The sequence below is a fragment of the Lissotriton vulgaris genome, chromosome 2_2 (assembly GCF_964263255.1).
Source record: "Lissotriton vulgaris chromosome 2_2, aLisVul1.2, whole genome shotgun sequence".
Classification (NCBI taxonomy): domain Eukaryota; kingdom Metazoa; phylum Chordata; class Amphibia; order Caudata; family Salamandridae; genus Lissotriton; species Lissotriton vulgaris.
Genome location: NC_141688.1, coordinates 322,912,780 through 322,932,738, shown reverse-complemented (window position 1 = coordinate 322,932,738; position 19,959 = coordinate 322,912,780). Strand labels below are relative to the sequence as shown.

The following is a 19,959-nucleotide window of genomic DNA, read 5'->3' as shown; positions in this document are numbered from 1 at the left end:
ACACCGAATCTGACCCTCGTAGCCATGCCAGGGCCTTCCAGTCCCTGCACAGAACCTCAGTAGTAGGGCGCGCCAGTCGGGTTCTGTCAGTGTTGATGGTAACATAAAATTTAATTAAGAAATGGTCGGTCCAGATTATCGGTAGTGTGGTCCTCATGTGTAACAACTGAGGGCCGGAGAAGAGAAGGTCAAGGCAGTGACCATCCTTGTGAGTAGCACCCACCACCTGTTGAGAAAGGCCCAGGTCCTCACACGAGTGGAGAAGATTGCAGAGTCCTACATCTAGGGGGCCGTTAGGCCAGAGATTAAAATCCCCTAGGATTAACAATTTATTGTGGGAAGCTGCCATATTCGTAAAGGTTGGTAGTAGGTATTGTTGTTGTAGAGCCGTAAAGGCCCCAGGAGGTCTATAGCAAATGATCCCAGTGGCGATAAGCGCAGAGGCATTCTTTATCGCCAAGCCCCGTTGCTCCACACCGTCAACTGAGTCCATCTCAATGGTCCCAACTAGACAGGGGGCCCTGTAGATAATCCCCACCCCACGCCCCCTACCAATGGGTCTAGGGAGATGAAGGATTTTACAATCTGGCGGACAGGCCCAACCAGGTTCAATCTCGCAGTCAGAGCAAGTCCAAGTTTCAGTCATAAAAAGAACATCAAGCTGATGTGACTCAAATAGCAAGTGGATTTCCACACAGTGTTTAGGCAGAGACCTCACATTAAGGAGTCCACATGAGAGAAGGCTGCCACCCAGGAAATCGCTCAAGGGAAGAGCCGAGTCAGAGAAGGCTAGATTACCCCTGTTGGCGCAACGATCCCCTATATTGAGCAAGGTTTCTCTGGAATAGTGCCGCGAGGCCATCTCTGAGGAGTGCACCCTACCATCGCCAAAAAGGGCAGCGTGGCTGGCGCTGAGCGCTGCCTTAGCGCGGACGGGCGCAGATGGGCTTGCCTTTGGCCCCCCTTATGAAGGTCTGGTGAGGAGAAAAGACTAGAGCGCTCACCCTGGCCCACTCAAAATGGCGGCCGTCCAGGTGAGTGTCTAGTCGCGTTTCCCTCCCTGCTGGGCCTCGAAATTGTGTTATAAACAATGGCCTGCCCCCCCTAAGTAACTAGGTCCACATAGAATTCAACCACACAGTTTATACATTTTTTTTGAAAACGAGTAAAACAAGGGTAAAATTCATTCAAGATAGCAGTAACTTATCCTATACAGAAATTAGTGCAAAACGGGGCAGTGGAGTGAAATTAGCAGCAGCTCCCGGCTCACGCCTTAGGAGCAATAGTCGAAATAGTTGATTACAAAGCTTAAGTCAGAACAGAATTGTATTGTGAGAGATGCAGATAAAGGTGGAAATATTGTCCTATGGGATAGAGCCAAGCACCTTAATGAAGCTTATAAACAGCTTAATAATCCTAGCTACTACATCAAAATACCAGAAGAAGTTATGGAGAACAGTTTTGATCTTTATAAGAGTCAGTTGCAAGAGTGGTATGTGCAATGTTTAATCACACGTGAAGAGTTGCCGTTTTTGAAAGTCTCAAACCCGGTGACACCAGTATTTTTTCTTATTCCTAAGGTCCACACAAATGTAGATAACCCACCAGGCCGGCCGATTATTTCTGCCATGGGGGGGTGCCTTAGAGAACACATCCAAATACAGTGACTCGTTTCTATGTCCTATAGTGAAGCATCTTCCATCGTATATCCAAGATTCTGGTGATTTTCTACAAAAAATATATGATCTACCTTAGGAAAATGACCGACTCTTGGTGACAATTGACATTACAAAGTTATACACCAGCATAAAATATGAGGATGGCCTACGGGACATTAAACATTTTTTGAAAGATCGTCCAATCAAACTATGGTCACATACGCAGATGCTATTATCGATGGTATCTGTGTGCCTAAAAAACAAGTATTTTTTATTCAACAATGACCTGAACAATCAAGTCTCTGGAATCGCGATGGGCACCTGCTTTGCCCCCAGCTATGCTAATTTGCATATGGGCTGGTGGGAGGAGCAGGTGGTCCTAGCGGAGTTCCAATCAGAATGGGAAAACTATATACTCCACTGGAGTCGGTTTATTGACGATCTCTTTATTGTTTGGAAGGGGTCTGAGGAGTCAGTTAAAAGCTTTATAGAAAGATTACAAAATAACACTCTTAATCTGAAATTTACTAGCAGCATCGGTGCTACTACAATTAACTTCTTGAACCTAACGTTATACGTCAAAGACTTCAAACTCCATACGAGATTATACAGAAAGCCCACTGCGGGCAATACGTTATTGCATGCGGCGAGTTTTCACCCGCAGAATTTGATCAGAAGTATACTGTATGGGGAGAGTCTTCGGGCAATTCATAACTGTAGTGACAAAAGTAGTTTAGAGTCAGAACTTACTACACCGAGCTCGCACTTTCAAGAAAGAGGGTACACTAAGTAGAACATCCAGAGTTCAATTAGTAAAGCCAAAAAAAGGAGCAGGGAAGATATCTTGTTCAACAAAAGCAAAAATCAAACCAAGTATAAAACTCAAACCAATCAAGTAAGAATGATTACCACCTACAATGGTACGCACACACAAGTCAGGCATATTTTGAATCGGCATTGGCACTTAATTTGGAATGATCCAGTACACCAGCCACTAGTGCAAAAAAGGCCGGCGATTACATTTAGGAAAGCTAGGTCCTTTAAACAAATGTTGGTATGTAACATGCTTCCACAAAAGCAACAGGGCAGTAGTGCTACCTGGCTTAAAAGAAAACCTGGAGGTTCAATGAGGCGATAAAAAATGATCGCCGCTTTTGCGTCCGTTTTCAGACGAAAAGCGGCGATAATTTTATCGCCTAATCAGCAAGGTCACGCTATAGCATGAAACCTTGCATTAGCGCCTGTTTTCTGAACGCCCAGCTTTGCATCACTAATGAGATGCAAAGTGGGTGTTCCTGCCCTGACATAACTGGAGAAATGTCGCTAAGCGACATTTCTCCAATTATCAATGGGCACGCTAAACTGCAGAGCGACAAGCAAAGTAGCGATAACCCGTGTTATCGCTACTTTCCTTACGCCTGCTTCCAGACTGACTTAGCCATGATATCCTATGTAAGGTGGATATCATGGCTAAGTATGCATCGCCCTATCAGCAAGCTAGCGCCAAACTGTGTGAGATTATCGCTGGATTTCCTGCGATAATCTCACATTTGGCAGTACGCTATAGCATGAAACCTTGCATTAGCGCCTGTTTTCTGAACGCCCAGCTTTGCATCACTAATGAGATGCAAAGTGGGTGTTCCTGCCCTGACATAACTGGAGAAATGTCGCTAAGCGACATTTCTCCAATTATCAATGGGCACGCTAAACTGCAGAGCGACAAGCAAAGTAGCGATAACCCGTGTTATCGCTACTTTCCTTACGCCTGCTTCCAGACTGACTTAGCCATGATATCCTATGTAAGGTGGATATCATGGCTAAGTATGCATCGCCCTATCAGCAAGCTAGCGCCAAACTGTGTGAGATTATCGCTGGATTTCCTGCGATAATCTCACATTTGGCAGTTAGCGATGGGAATATTATCGGTTTTGAGATAAGCGTTGCTAATAGCACGCTATCTCAGCGATAAAATTCCACTTTACCCGGCGATAATTATCCTAGCACTAAGTGCGCTTAGCGATAATTATTGCTGGTCCTTGATGGTATGCCCCAAAGTTGTAAACTGAAGTTTTGTCACTTTGGAAATTCACACTGAGTGTTGGTTACTTTGGAGATTCACTCCGAGGGTTGTACATGTTTGACATTCACACTGAAGGCTGTGCACTTTAGGCATTCACACTGGTGTTTGGACACTTTGGAGGTTCACACGGGGGATTGGACACTTTAGAGACTCACACTGGAGGTTGGACCTTAGACATTCACACTGAGGGTTGGGCACCTTGGAGATTCACAGTAGAGTTTGAACAATGTAGACATTCACACTGGAGGTTGGACACTTTCGACATTTGCACTGAAGGTTAGGCACTTTTGGGATTCACACTGAGGGTTGACACTTGAGACATTCACACTGAGGTTGGACACTTTGGAAATTCACACTGAGGGCTGACACCTTGGAGATTCACACTGAGGGTTGGTAACTTTGGAGATTCACACTGAGGGTAGAACAATTTGAAGATTCACACTAACGATTGGACACCCTGGAGATTCACACTGAGGGTTAGTAACTTTGGAAATTCACACTGAGGGTTGGACACTTTGGAGATTCACACTAACAATTGGACACCCTGGAGATTCACACTGAGGGTTGGACATCTTGGAGATTCACACCATGGGTTGGACACTCTGGAGATTCACACTGAAGGTTGGACATCTTGCAGATTCACACTGATGTTTGGACACCTTGGAGATTAACACTGGAGGTTGGCTGCTTAGGAGATTCACACTGGGGGTTGGACATCTTGGAGATTCACACCAAGGGTTGGACACCTTGGAGATTCACACTGGAAGTTGGACATCTGGGAGATTCACTCTGAGGGTTGGATGCTTTGGAGATTCACATGGAGGGTTGGACAACCTGTAGATTTACTCTGGTGGTTGGACATCTTGTAGATTCGCCCTGGAGGATGGATGCATCGGAGATTCACACTGAGGGATGGGCACTTCAGACATTCACACTGAGGGTTGGCCACCTTGGAGATTCACACTGAGGGTTGGACACCCTGGAGATTCACAATGAGGATTGACATTTTGGAGATTCACACTGAGGGTTGGACATCTTGGAGATTCACACTAAGGGTTTGACACCCTGGAGATTCACACTGAGGGTAGGACCTTAGACACACTGAGGGTTGGACACTTCAGTCGCACTGTAGGATTGACATTTAGAAAAACACCCTTTAAAGGCGGTGTCACTGTACAGGGGACTTTCAAGCCCAAAGGCAGGCATTGCTGACGATATATACAACTATCTTTTATGTGTGTCGACCTACTTGACACATCTCTGAATCTCAATGTTTGGTAATAAAATATCTTCCTGCATCTGGAATGTCTACTAGCACAATATCGTGAAGGTAAAAATCAAAATGAAATCGGCAAAAGTCGAAGATTATGTAGCAAATAAATGCATAGCCACCAACTCACATGAATCTCCGACCCCCAACACTGCCCATTGCTTTATTAACAATTTGTTGAAGATAGACAGACAAAGCATAAAGATAATAATTCCACTCAGTGCCCATTGTTTGCTGAACTTTGAAGAAAGACACTTTTTCATACTAACTGACCAATTCCTAAGATACATAGAAAAAAATCCATAGTGGGTACCATGCAAAATATGGTCCTACATTGCAATGGACCATTGGCCAGGGTCAGAAGATATCTAGCCCCCACGTTCAAGCCAAAAGACAAGTCTGAGGAGTATGTGAGAGTCTTCCTCTCAGAAAGCACACCAGAGCAATGCCGCGCCAGCCTCTATCTGCCATGGCCAGTTTGGGAGCGAGGTTGGATCCCAACCAGTGGATGTATTTCACTGTTAACCAAAGAAAGACAGATGTAGATCATGCAGACACATATCATGCTCAGACATGTGTTCATGCATCAGAAGTCAAACTCGATTTTACAAATATTCTAGAGGCCAAAGAGAACAGCTGTGTCCATTCTTACCTTGTCTTGGAACAAAGTCAATCTTGATTTCTGTGAAGAGAAAGAGGAAGCACAGTTTGTATCCATACAGATAACCAGACATTCTCGAGGAGTCACAGTCACTGACTGGCCAGCCAAGGCCCCTGGATCATCTGTTCATTATAACATGACACCCACTTGCAGTTTCCCCAAGGAGCACAATATCCGAGGTCTGCAACCAACCCCCTAATACCCAAAGGGTCTCTCAAAGACCCAGTTGGGTTCCTGGGGTCAATTAAACTCAGCTATCTCCAGGGGCATCTCCCAGACACACTGATCTTCCAGGGAGGCACTAACTCATCCATTGATAATTAACAGGCGACTCAATTACCCTGACCATCTGGTGTCCCGGAGGTCACACAAGGAACGGCTGGTATCCCTGGGGTCACATTAGGACCAGCTGGTGTCCCTGGGGTCACACAGGGACCAGCCGGTGTCCTAGGGGTCACACAAGGATCAGATGCTGTCCCAGGGGTCACACAAGAAGTCGCTGATGTCTCAAAGGTTACCAAAGCTGTGTTATGGGCCAGACAATGGATCATTGATGTCCAAGGGGTCAGTCATACCATGACCCTTGGATAGGCATGAGGCCCTGCAATGACCTGGTAATGTACAAGGGACCATAATATGACCTGTTGATGTCCCAGGGGTAACTTAATGGCCAACTTAATCTTGTGTACTCATCGATGCACTAAGGGTTATGCACTGACCCGCTGACATCCCTGGGGTTCCCTAATGATTCAGCGGCATGCCAGGGTCATGCAATGACTCACTGGTGTGCACTGACCCACTGATGAGCAATGACCCATGCAATGACCGACTGATGTGCAATGACCCACTGATATGCAATGACCCACTGATGTGCAATGACCCACTGATGTGCAATGACCTATGAAATGACCCACTGTATGCAATGACCCACTGGGGTGCAATGACCAACTGATGTGCAATGACCTATCAAATGACCCACTGTATGCAATGACCCACTGGGGTGCAATGACCAACTGATGTGCAATGACCAACTGATGTGCAATGACCCACTGATATGCAATGACCCACTGATGTGCAATGACCCACTGATGTGCAATGACCTATGAAATGACCCACTGTATGCAATGACCCACTGGGGTGCAATGACCAACTGATGTGCAATGACCTATCAAATGACCCACTGTATGCAATGACCCACTGGGGTGCAATGACCCACTGATGTGCAATGACCAACTGATGTGCAATGACCCACTGATGTGCAATGACCTATGAAGTGACCCACTGTGTGCAATGACCCACTGATGTGCAATGACCTATGAAATGACCCACTGATGTGCAATGACCCACTGGGGTGCAATGACCCACTGATGTGCAATGACCAACTGATGTGCAATGACCCACTAATGTGCAATGACCCACTGATGTGCAATGACCTATGAAATGACCCACTGATGTGCAATGACCCACTGGGGTGCAATGACCCACTGATGTGCAATGACCAACTGATGTGCAATGACCCACTAATGTGCAATGACCCACTGATGTGCAATGACCCACTGGGGTGCAATGACTCACTGATGTGCAATGACCCACTGATGTGCAATGACCCACTGATGTGCAATGACCTATGAAATGACCCACTGATGTGCAATGACCCACTGATGTGCAATGACCCACTGATGTGCAATGACCCACTGGGGTGCAATGACCCACTGATATGCAATGACCCACTGATGTGCAATGACCCATGCAATGACCGACTGATGAGCAATGACCCATGAAATGACCCACTGATGTGCAATGACCCACTGGGGTGCAATGACCTATGAAATAACCCACTGATGTGCAATGACCCACTGGTGTGCAATGACCCACTGATGTGCAATGACCCACTGGGGTACAATGACCTACTGATGAGCAATTACCCATGCAATGACCGACTGATGTGCAATGACCCACTGGGGTGCAATGGCCTATGAAATGACCCACTGATGTGCAATGACCCACTGGGGTGCAATGACCTATGAAATTACCCATTGATGTGCAATGACCTATGAAATGACCCACTGATGTGCAATGACCTATGAAATGACCCACTGATGTGCAATGACCCACTGGGGTGCAATGACCCACTGATGTGCAATGACCTACTGATGTGCAATGACCCACTGATGTGCAATGACCCACTGGGGTGCAATGACCCACTGATGTGCAATGACCTACTGATGTGCAATGACCCACTGATGTGCAATTACCCACTGGGGTGCAATGACCCACTGATGTGCAATGACCAACTGATGTGCAATGACCCACTGGGGTGCAATGACCCACTGGGGTGCAATGACCCACTGTTGTGCAATGACCTACTGGGGTGCAATGGTCCACTGATGTACAATGACCCACTGATGTGCAATGACCCACTGGTGTGCAATGACCCACTGATGTGCAATGACCCACTGATGTGCAATGACCCACTGATGTGCAATGACCCACTGATGTGCAATGACCTATGAAATGACCCACTGATGTGCAATGACCCACTGATGTGCAATGACCTTTGAAATGACCCACTGATTTGCAATGACCCACTGGGGTGCAATGACCTATGAAATCACCCACTGATGTGCAATGACATATGAAATAACCCACTGATGTGCAATGACCCACTGGTGTGCAATGACCCACTGATGTGCAATGAACTACTGGTGTGCAATGACCCACTGATGTGCAATGACCCACTGATGTGCAATGACCCACTGATGTGAAATGACCCACTGGGGTGCAATGACCTATGAAATGACCCACTGATGTGCAATGACCTATGAAATGACCCACTGATGTGCAATGACCCACTGGTGTGCAATGACCCACTGATGTGCAATGACCCACTGGGGTGCAATGACCCACTGATGTGCAATTATCCACTGATGTGCAATAACCCACTGATGTCCAATGACACACTGATGTGCAATGACCCACTGGGGTGCAATGACCCACTGATGTGCAATGACCAACTGATGTGCAATGACCCACAGGTGTGCAATGACCTATGAAATGACCTACTGATGTGCAATGACCCACTGATGTGCAATGACCCACTGGTGTGCAATGAGCTATGAAATGACCCACTGATGTGCAATGACCTATGAAATGACCCACTGATGTGCAATGACCTATGAAATGACCCACTGATGTGCAATGACACGCTGATGTGCAATGACCTATGAAATGACCCACTGATGTGCAATGACCTATGAAATGACCCACTGATGTGCAATGACCCACTGTTGTGCAATGACCTACTGGGGTGCAATGGTCCACTGATGTACAATGACCCACTGATGTGCAATGACCCACTGATGTGCAATGACCCACTGGGGTGCAATGACCCACTGATGTGCAATTATCCACTGATGTGCAATAACCCACTGATGTCCAATGACCCACTGATGTGCAATGACCCACTGGGGTGCAATGACCCACTGATGTGCAATGACCAACTGATGTGCAATGACCCACAGGTGTGCAATGACCTATGAAATGACCTACTGATGTGCAATGACCCACTGGTGTGCAATGAGCTATGAAATGACCCACTGATGTGCAATGACCTATGAAATGACCCACTGATGTGCAATGACCTATGAAATGACCCACTGATGTGCAATGACCTATGAAATGACCCACTGATGTGCAATGACACGCTGATGTGCAATGACCTATGAAATGACCCACTGATGTGCAATGACCTATGAAATGACCCACTGATGTGCAATGACCCACTGTTGTGCAATGACCTACTGGGGTGCAATGGTCCACTGATGTACAATGACCCACTGATGTGCAATGACCTACAGGTGTGCAATGACCCACTGATGTGCAATGACCCACTGATGTGCAATGACTCACAGGTGTGCAATGACCTATGAAATGACCCACTGATGTGCAATGACCCACTGATGTGCAATGACCCACTGGGGTGCAATGACCCACTGGGGTGCTATGACCTATGAAATGACCCACTGATGTGCAATAACCCACTGGGGTGCAATGACTCACTGATGTGCAATGACCCACTGGGGTGCAATGACCCACTGATGTGCAATGACCCACTGATGTGCAATGATCTATGAAATGACCCACTGATGTGCAATGACCCACTGATGTGCAATGACCCACTGATGTGCAATGACCTATGAAATGACCCACTGATGTGCAATGACCCACTGGTGTGCAATGACCCACTGATGTGCAGTGACCCACTGGGGTGCAATGACCCACTGATGTGCAATTATCCACTGATGTGCAATAACCCACTGATGTCCAATGACCCACTGATGTGCAATGACCCACTGGGGTGCAATGACCCACTGATGTGCAATGACCAACTGATGTGCAATGACCCACAGGTGTGCAATGACCTATGAAATGACCTACTGATGTGCAATGACCCACTGATGTGCAATGACCCACTGGTGTGCAATGACCTATGAAATGACTCACTGATGTGCAATGACCTATGAAATGACCCACTGATGTGCAATGACACGCTGATGTGCAATGACCCACTGGGGTGCAATGACCTATGAAATGACCCACTGATGTGCAATGACCTATGGAATGACCCACTGATGTGCAATGACCTATGAAATGACCCACTGATGTGCAATGACACGCTGATGTGCAATGACCTATGAAATGACCCACTGATGTGCAATGACCTATGAAATGACCCACTGATGTGCAATGACACGCTGATGTGCAATGACCCACTGGGGTGCAATGACCCACTGATGTGCAATGACCTATGAAATGACCCACTGATGTGCAATGACCCACTGATGTGCAATGACCCACAGGTGTGCAATGACCCACTGTTGTGCAATGACCTACTGGGGTGCAATGGTCCACTGATGTACAATGACCCACTGATGTGCAATGACCTATGAAATGACCCACTGATGTGCAATGACACGCTGATGTGCAATGACCTATGAAATGACCCACTGATGTGCAATGACCTATGAAATGACCCACTGATGTGCAATGACACGCTGATGTGCAATGACCCACTGGGGTGCAATGACCCACTGATGTGCAATGACCTATGAAATGACCCACTGATGTGCAATGACCCACTGATGTGCAATGACCCACAGGTGTGCAATGACCCACTGTTGTGCAATGACCTACTGGGGTGCAATGGTCCACTGATGTACAATGACCCACTGATGTGCAATGACCTACAGGTGTGCAATGACCCACTGATGTGCAATGACCCACTGATGTGCAATGACTCACAGGTGTGCAATGACCTATGAAATGACCCACTGATGTGCAATGACCCACTGATGTGCAATGCACCACTGGGGTGCAATGACCCACTGGGGTGCTATGACCTATGAAATGACCCACTGATGTGCAATGACCCACTGGGGTGCAATGACCCACTGATGTGCAATGACCCACTGGGGTGCAATGACCCACTGATGTGCAATGACCCACTGATGTGCAATGACCCACTGATGTGCAATGATCCACTGATGTGCAATGACCCATGAAATGACCAACTGATGTGCAATGACCCACTGATGTGCAATTACCTATGAAATGACCCACTGATGTGCAATGACCCACTGGGGTGCAATGACCTATGAAATGACCCACTGATGTGCAATGACATATGAAATTACCCACTGATGTGCAATGACCCACTGGTGTGCAATGACCCACTGATGTGCAATGACCCACTAGTGTGCAATGACCCACTGATGTGCAATGACCCACTGATGTGCAATGACCCACTGAGATGCAATGACCCACTGATGTGCAATGACCCACTGGGGTGCAATGACCTATGAAATGACCCACTGATGTGCAATGACCTATTAAATGACCCACTGATGTGCAATGACCCACTGGTGTGCAATGACCCACTGATGTTCAATGACCCACTGGGGTGCAATGACCCACTGATGTGCAATGACCTATGAAATGACCCACTGATGTGCAATGACCCACTGGTGTGCAATGATCCACTGATGTGCAATGACCCACTGATGTGCAATGACCCACAGGTGTGCAATGACCCACTGATGTGCAATGACCCACTGGGGTGCAATGACCTATGAAATGACCCACTGATGTGCAATGACCCACTGGGGTGCAATGACCTATGAAATGACCCACTGATGTGCAATGACCCACTGATGTGCAATGACCCACTGGCGTGCAGTGACCTATGAAATGACCCACTGCTGTGCAATGACCTATGAAATGACCCACTGATGTGCAATGACCCACTGGTGTGCAATGACCCACTGATATGCAATGACCCACTGGGGTGCAATGACCCATGCAATGACCCACTGGTGACCGAATGGGTCCCCTAATTACCACAAATTTCCTAATCGATCTATAAGGGACCATGCAGGGACCCACTGATGTACCAGGGGATCCCTAAGGATGATCAGAGGTCATACAATGATCTAATCATGTACCAGCAGTCACCCAATGACCACCCAATTATCCAGGGGTCATTACTTGGCCATAACCCATTATCATCCCAAGGGCCACCCAAAGAGTAATTGATGTGTCAGGGGATGCCCTAGGGGGTCACTCAGGGACCGACTGATAGTCCTGGGATTCACCCAATGACTCATTGATGTGTCAGGGAATGCGCTAGGGGGTCACTCAGTGACCGACTGATGTTCCTGTGAGTCATTCAATAGCCCATTTATCTTCAATGATTTACTCAATGGCCCCAGATAAGTAGGGTTCCTAAAGACATGTTGTCCAGATTATCTAACACTTGAAGTTGTTTCCTTAAAGTAAGCCCTGAAGGTCAACAGGGATAGACGAGCACCCTGAAATGATCCTCTCTCTTGTTTGTACTTTAACATATTTTTTTAAGAAAATCTAATTGGAGACTTACCTAAAAACTTGAGTTTGGCAGAAAGGTTGAAGGCAAATCCATCCGGGATGAAGGAGTAATCACCCTCATCTTCAGCTACCACATTGTCAATTGTTAGCTTGTGGATCCTGGAATCACAGAAACGAGAGAGGCGTCAGAGGTCGCTGAGTGCTGCACGGCTGCCATCTTACGGTTGTCACAGATTGAGAGTGCAGAAGGGCAGACAGAGCTCGTAACCGTGTATCAGTCTTTTCCTTCCTCTAGGCATGGGACCAGAGGGATTGACAGAAGTAGACACTGACGGTCAGATTCACGAAGGTAAATTTAAACCTGTAGATTTACTCAATGGAAAATCTATTATAGCACCTGGGTGTCAATCTACTCTATTTTGGCTATTCACCATTTCCAAGTGTAAATTTACACCCAAGTGTAACATGTCTTTACCTCCTACTGGAGTCTTTTGCAACAAGATATACAAGTGTAAAATTACTGCTATTAACTGCTCACTTTGGCTAAGGACTAGGGAAAAAATGTAAGTTTGTTATTCTTTAAAAAAAATATAAAGAACTATGTAGAATAAAATATAAATGCAGAATAATTTACAATATTTATTTATCAAATAACATAGAACTATTAAAAAAATCCTTACAGCACATTAACTCATTAAATTAAATTTGCATTAATAATGAAATTATTAAAATATATTTACTTAAAGTATAAACATATTAATTAAATAATAAAACAAAATTCCCACCCACAGTAACATTTGCAATTTTATTAAAATTTTGATGAACTATATGTGTCTAGTTAATTTAAATTATTACTTTTAATCAACACAAGATTGAAATCTTAATTTAATGTCATTTTTATATTGAGGTATTATTTAAATTAAAAATAGTAAAATAATAATTTAATCAACATATTTAGAAAATAAACGATATATATCAATATATACTGCACTTGTGCTCGAAACGCGTCGCTGAACTGGCTTTGTGAATTTAAATAAACAAGAACTACTTGCTGAATTGGTGGTCTGTATTTTCCTTCTGTGGATGGTGTGGAGGCTCTGACCGCGTACGCAGATCTAGAGAGAGGGAACCTGTGCTCTCATATATATATATATATTACCAACTGGCGTCTCGCCAGTAGGTATATATAGTTAGGATTTTTTCCCTATGGGATTTTTGAAAATTCTATGTCTAATAACTTTGGCGTTTGTGGACGGAATCGGCTGAAATTTTCAGGAAAATGGCACATTTTGTTTCTGAGCAGCCCTTGAAAATTTGGGGGGGTTTCGTCAAGGGGGTCCGAGAAAAAAGGGGGGTCCCAAAACGCGTTTCCCCATGTTAATTTCCATAGGGCGGTTGGCCTCACTTTTAGCTCGAACGGCTGAATGGATTTGCACGAAACTTGGCAAAATTGTAGGGACTGTTAGCCCGATGTGCCTTTGCTAGGTCTCAATATATGTGCTCCAGTGGATTTTGAGAAATTAACGTTCAAAACAAGATATATATCTGTAACAGCGCTCCGGGCTGCGCTCCGGTCCGCTTACTTTTCGCGTAACGGAGCTTTGCGTAGCGAAGCTGATTGGCTCTCCGGTGTCTGTCAACATTCTAAACAGTCCGGTGCGGCCGCCATCTTGTCTCTCGGTAGGATCGAGAGACAAGAGGAGGAGAAAAACGAAGGGGGAATTTAATGAAAGGGGGCAAGGTAGACCCCTCTTGACCCCCTAGGAATGATGTCGGGGTTATTAATGGGTCCCGTGGGGAAAATAAAAAAAATTGATTTTTCACGGTAGAAGCGCTTCTCGGGCCGCGAACTGGGCCGCAAACTGGTAGCGAAACGGGAATTCGCCATTTTGTGTTTTGTTTTAATTAAATAACTAGGTATAAGGGGGTGTGGGAGACGTATCCTGATCCCTTATGTTTTCTGAGGGTGGCTGAGGAGGCTCATATATGTTGATATATGTCTTCCAGCGGCTGTGCGGCCGCCATCTTGTCTCTCGGTAGGATCGAGAGAGAAGAAGAGGTGAAAAACGAAGGGGGAATTTAATGAAAGGAGGCAAGGTAGACCCCTCTTGACCCCCTAGGAATGATGTTGGGGTTATTAAAGGGTCCCGTGGGGAAAATAAAAAAAAATAGATTTTTCACGGTAGAAGTGCTTCTCAGGACGCGAACTGGGCCGCAAACTGGTAGCGAAACGGGAATTCGCCATTTTGTGTTTCGTTTTAATTAAATTACTAGGTATAAGGGGGTGCGGGAGACGTATCCTGATCCCTTATGTTTTCTGAGGGTGGCTGAGGAGGCTCATATATGTTGATACATGTCTTCCAGCGGCTGTGCGTGAGCGTTTTTTTTTTTGTTGCTGCGTGACGTCTGTTAACGTTCGATTCGATGGAAATCAGGAAGTGTTGACCGCCAATTTGTCACTGCGATAAAATATTTTGTTATAAATGAATCCTTATTGATAAAAATTGTCTGCGCCATCTTGCCTTTTTTCCAATGCCACAATTTTGTCGTGCACGGCAGCCATTTTAGATGCCTTGACCAGACCCACTCTCTGCACGCCGCCGATCCTCAGCACGGCTCCCCACCCTCGCAAGCATCTCCCCCACGCACTGGTCACCCCCGCTCTCTCTCTCATGCATGGGCCATAAACTTCCCCCCATCTGCGCTGCTCTTCCCTGAGAATCACACCCTGTGCCCGCCCGACACCTCCCTTTCACCCTATTCACTACCCCATACATGACAATAACCCGATTCAAGGCCCCATTCACCCGATTTTTTAAAAATATATAGTACTCCAACAAAGTAGGATTATAAAACTTTATTAACTTTATAAATATATCGAACGTAACAAAAACTGTAAATACATTTAAACATTTTTTGGCAAAAAGAAGCAACAATGGTCAGTAGCTGTCTTTTGTGCGAATAGTCCCAAGGCAGCACAACGTGCTGAGTTCTGGACGGCATCCAGGTGATGTTACCTGGGTGCCGCACTGGTTTTTTGGTTTCCTACAATGCAGCTCCGAAAAACGGCGTGGGGCGTCCCGAGTGGTGCGCGGGGAGGCCTCGTCAGTAGCGGTCTGTTGTGCGAATAGTCCCAAGGCAGCAGAACGCGCTGAGATGTGGATGGCACCCAGGTGATGTCCAGTAACTTGCCGCACTGGTTTTGGTATCCTACAATGCTGCTCCGAAAAACGGCGTGGGGCGCCCCGGGGGGGGGGGGCGTGGGGGAGGCGGCGTGAACGGGCGTCCCCAGGTGGAGGCTCGTCTGCTGTACTGGGGCGCCCCTTTACCGTTTCAGTTGCCATTCCGCCCGCTTTTGCTACACTGTGCCTCGTCCTCCATTCAGCTGTTTATCGCCCGCTATTGCGGCTACAGCGTCTCGCTCACCATGTAGTTGAGTTGCGCCCACTCTTGCGGTGCAGCGATAGGCGGCTGCCATTGGATTCTTAAAATGGTGGACGGCTCTTCGGATTTGGGCCTGGTCCACTAAAATGGCCCTGGGACACCTTGGAACTCGGACGGTTGCCTGCTAGGGCTTGGGCTCCATCCTCGAAAGCGTCCCCTCAGCCGTGAAGATTCTGCAAAAGTCTTGGGGGCCCTCGACTCCTGCAGGCTTCCGGTTGGGAGCGGCTGCCATGATTGCTCGCGGAATGACCACGACGGAGCCACCAGATGGTGGTGCTCTCATGCTGACGCCAGCTTCAGTCTGAAACATCCAGAAACAAGGTGGGGCTTTCATCGTTTGGGGAAAAAAAATGTTCTAAACCAATGAAAAGTGTTATTTTTAGCGGACCGATGTGCGAATAGGCCGAAGGCAGCACAACGCGCCGAGATCCGGATGGCACCGTGTTGGTGTCCAGCAAGTTGCTGCACTGGTGTGGCTAACCTACAATGCTGCGCCGAAAGTCGGCGTGGGGCGCCCCGTTGGCCTGTGAGTTCGCGTCAGTCAGTGGGGGCTGTGCGTCTCCCCCAAGATGGAGGCTCCTCGGCTGCAGTGCGGTGCCCCTTATCTTTTCACTCGCCGTCCAACTGAGTTGCGTCCGCACTTGCGGCTACAGTAGGCCGAAGGCATCACAGCGCGCCGAGATCCGGATGGCACCGAGGTGGTGTCCAGCAAGTTGCCGCACTGGTGTGGCCATCCTACAATGCTGCGCCGAAAGTCGGCGTGGGGTGCCCCGTTGGCTTATGAGGTGATGTCAGTAGTGGACCGATGTGTGAATAGGTCGGAACCAGCACAAGGCGCCAAGATCCGGATGGCAAGTCCTGGATGTTGAGTGCCATAGTTGAGAGTTCTGAGCAGTGCTTGTAAGACTATCTGAAGCTTATTTGCACCTGCTGCAGCTTCACTATTGCCCGAGGTGGTGTCCAGCAAATTGCCGCACTGGTGTGGCCATCCTACAATGCTGCGCCGAAAGACGGCGTGTCCAGCTGAGTTCCGGTCACTCTTGCGGTACAGTGACTCGAACGCGCCGAGATTCGGATGGCACCGAGGTTGTGTCCAGCAAATTGCCGCACTGGTGTGGCCATCCTACAATGCTGCGCCGAAAGTCGGTGTGGGGTGCCCCGTTGGCTTATGAGGTGATGTCAGTAGTGGACCGATGTGTGAATAGGTCGGAACCAGCACAAGGCGCCAAGATCCGGATGGCAAGTCCTGGATGTTGAGTGCCATCGTTGAGAGTTCTGAGCAGTGTTTATAACACTGTCTGAAGCTTATTTGCACCTGCTGCAGCTTCAATATTGTCCTGGTGTGGCCAAAGATCGCCCATGACATAGGCGGCCGGCTCCCGGGGTCCGGCGGAACTTTTTCCCTTTTCCATTCTGCATCTTGTCCCACAATCTGTTTGACCTGAAGACACGACCAGGTCCCTGAATGTGTGCAGGGGGACGCTATTGATTGAATCAAAATGGCGGCTTCACACAAAGCTGACTCAAGCGTTGCTGTTGATGCTATACAGACAAAAATTGGTTTTCAGTTTGTACATTCTTCAGGATTTTTTTTTCCATCCAAGGCTGGTTGAGAGTTTGTAGAACAATGGCTTCAGATTTTCAACATACTACTCTTCAACATTCTTCCTAAATGTAACAATGTGAGACTCACTAGGAGAACGGCTGTTTATCTTTCCTTTCAAAATGCTGCCAACAATATTTTCTAAATGGAAGACACCATCTTGTAGCATAAAGGTCCGAAAGGGGTTCAGGTCTGGCCGATGGTTGGTGGAGACATTTTGACTATATCTTGGACCTGCCCGGCCTCGCCCAAAATGGCGCTGGTATAAATGGGACTCGTAACTCCTTGTTGTGTAATGGTTGAACAACCTTGATATCACGAGATATGAATGTAGTGTTGATGGTCATGGCGGGCGGGGACGAGAATTGATTGAATATTTTGACATCCCTATTGATATTAAGTTCTGATGTGTTATTGATTACTGTACTATTGAAAGTTCGAATTAACGTCACCCATGGTACTTGCCCGCAAATGTATATCTAGATGATTTTTTTGTAAGTGGCTTTGTCGTTTTTTAATTACAAAATGTACGTCCACCGATTCCGCAACTGTTAGACACCTTAGTTCTTGCAACCTAATGGCCCGCTCGTTACGTTCCTCTACAGTGTAAATGTCTCCTCATCATATACGTTTCCAGTTTGCTCCGTGGCCGGCCCACGTGGTTATAGGCCCGTATTTGTATACTGACATTTTCACAATAAAGGTTTTTAAAACAAAACATGGTAGTAGTATTTACATTGGTAAAGTTTTTACTTTTAGTCACTGTTTTCGAATCAGTAAAAGGCAAGTGAAATAAAGCAGTCAAATTACATCAGTGATGTCATTTGAGATGTCATCAGTGATGTCATCAGTGATGTGACTGACCATGTCATGAATGATGTAATATGTGACATCATTAGCAGTGGATTGCGGGTCCGCGATATATAGTTAGTGCAACTAACTATATATGGAATTTCAATGGTTTTATGCGAGTAAAATAAGGTTTTGAAAAGGCTAATCCCTAACTATATATGGTCTATAACCAATGGTTTTTTCATTGAATTTTCAAGGTTTTGTAAATGCAAATTCCTAACTATATATGGACTATAACCTATGGTTTTTTCTGTGAATATATATATATATATATATATATATATATATATATATATATATATATATATATATATATATATATATATATATATATATATATATCCAAACAATTAACCGTCTTTGCTTCACAGACAGAGAGTCGAGGCCCAGATTAGCTTTTCAAGTGTTTTTATTCCGCAACACTAGCACTCAACGCGTTTCGCAGCCTCCGCCGCTTTCTCACGCCGGCATGATTTTCGCTAAGCTGTTTGGATATATATATATATATATATATATATATATATATATATATATATATATATCCCCTCACACTTCCTTCGGCTAGAAAGGATATGGGCGCACTCCTTTTAGTTTTCCACAATCTTTGTTTATTTCAAGTTATTAAGGCAAGTGAAAAGCCGAAGGAAGTGTGAGGAGATTGAACGGCGCGGTTCCACCGGCGGGGTTGCTGAACTGTTCCTGGTAAGAAAGAAGGCTGGCTGTACCGAAGGTGTATGTTAACACCCTTGGGCATCCATTAAGTTGGACATGTTTGCCTCACACACCCCGAGGGATGTCATGCTTCATCATCGGCGGTTGCTCCTCGTCGGGGAGGCGGTGCAATCCCCGACGGGCTCACCTCAAAGAGGGGCTCTTTGGCGGAGATCTTTTTGTCCAGCTGCCTGTTTTTTTTTTTTTGTAAAACAATTTTTATTGCAGATTCCAAAATTCACATGTTAGTGTATACACAGTGTTGTTTGCGCGGGACCTTAGCATTCACAGTGGTACCAAACAGTATGTACACAGCCTTGTAACCCGCATCCCTGAGGCCGGGCGGCAGCGATTGCAAGCAGCACATTTCCACATTACTCAGTGGTGGCTTATTCAGTGGTCAACCGCCTTCTGCTTTTAACTTTTTTTTTAACCAAACCCTCCCCGCTAGTATCTCAACAGTGTGTACTGCGACTCCTGGTGTCATTGGGGTAATGTATCTCCCTCCCCTCCCCCCTCGCTCTCCCCCCCCCCTCCCCTTCGGTGTGCTGCGGTGTCCAGTGCCTGTGTTCGGTAGAAATGCATTGAAGCATGTGGGCTAGCTACGGAGTATAGAGTAGATCATGGAGTGTGTGTGTCCGTGGTAGGTGCCGGGATCGGTCTTGCCTCCCCTTGGACCCCGGGGTCATCTATGTCCTCCTCTTCCTCACTTTCCACTGCATCGTCCCTGAGTGCCTGGACCAAGATTTCCCATGCCAGCGCCGTTTCCTGAGCTTTCTCGTCTGACCCTCGACGCGC

General features: G+C 46.6%; 1 protein-coding gene across 1 annotated transcript in view; it reads right to left on the bottom strand.

Moving 5' to 3' along the window:
• The window catches only part of MYBPC3 (myosin binding protein C3), a 412,405-nt gene that overhangs the window by 146,054 nt on the left and 246,392 nt on the right, over positions 1-19,959 (bottom strand). Inside the window, exons 19-20 of the mRNA XM_086959710.1 lie at positions 12,604-12,710; positions 5,661-5,690 (exon numbers count right to left, since the gene is read on the bottom strand). Of these exons, the coding sequence (XP_086815836.1) occupies positions 5,661-5,690; positions 12,604-12,710 (137 nt within the window). The remainder of the gene's footprint in view (positions 1-5,660; positions 5,691-12,603; positions 12,711-19,959) is intronic.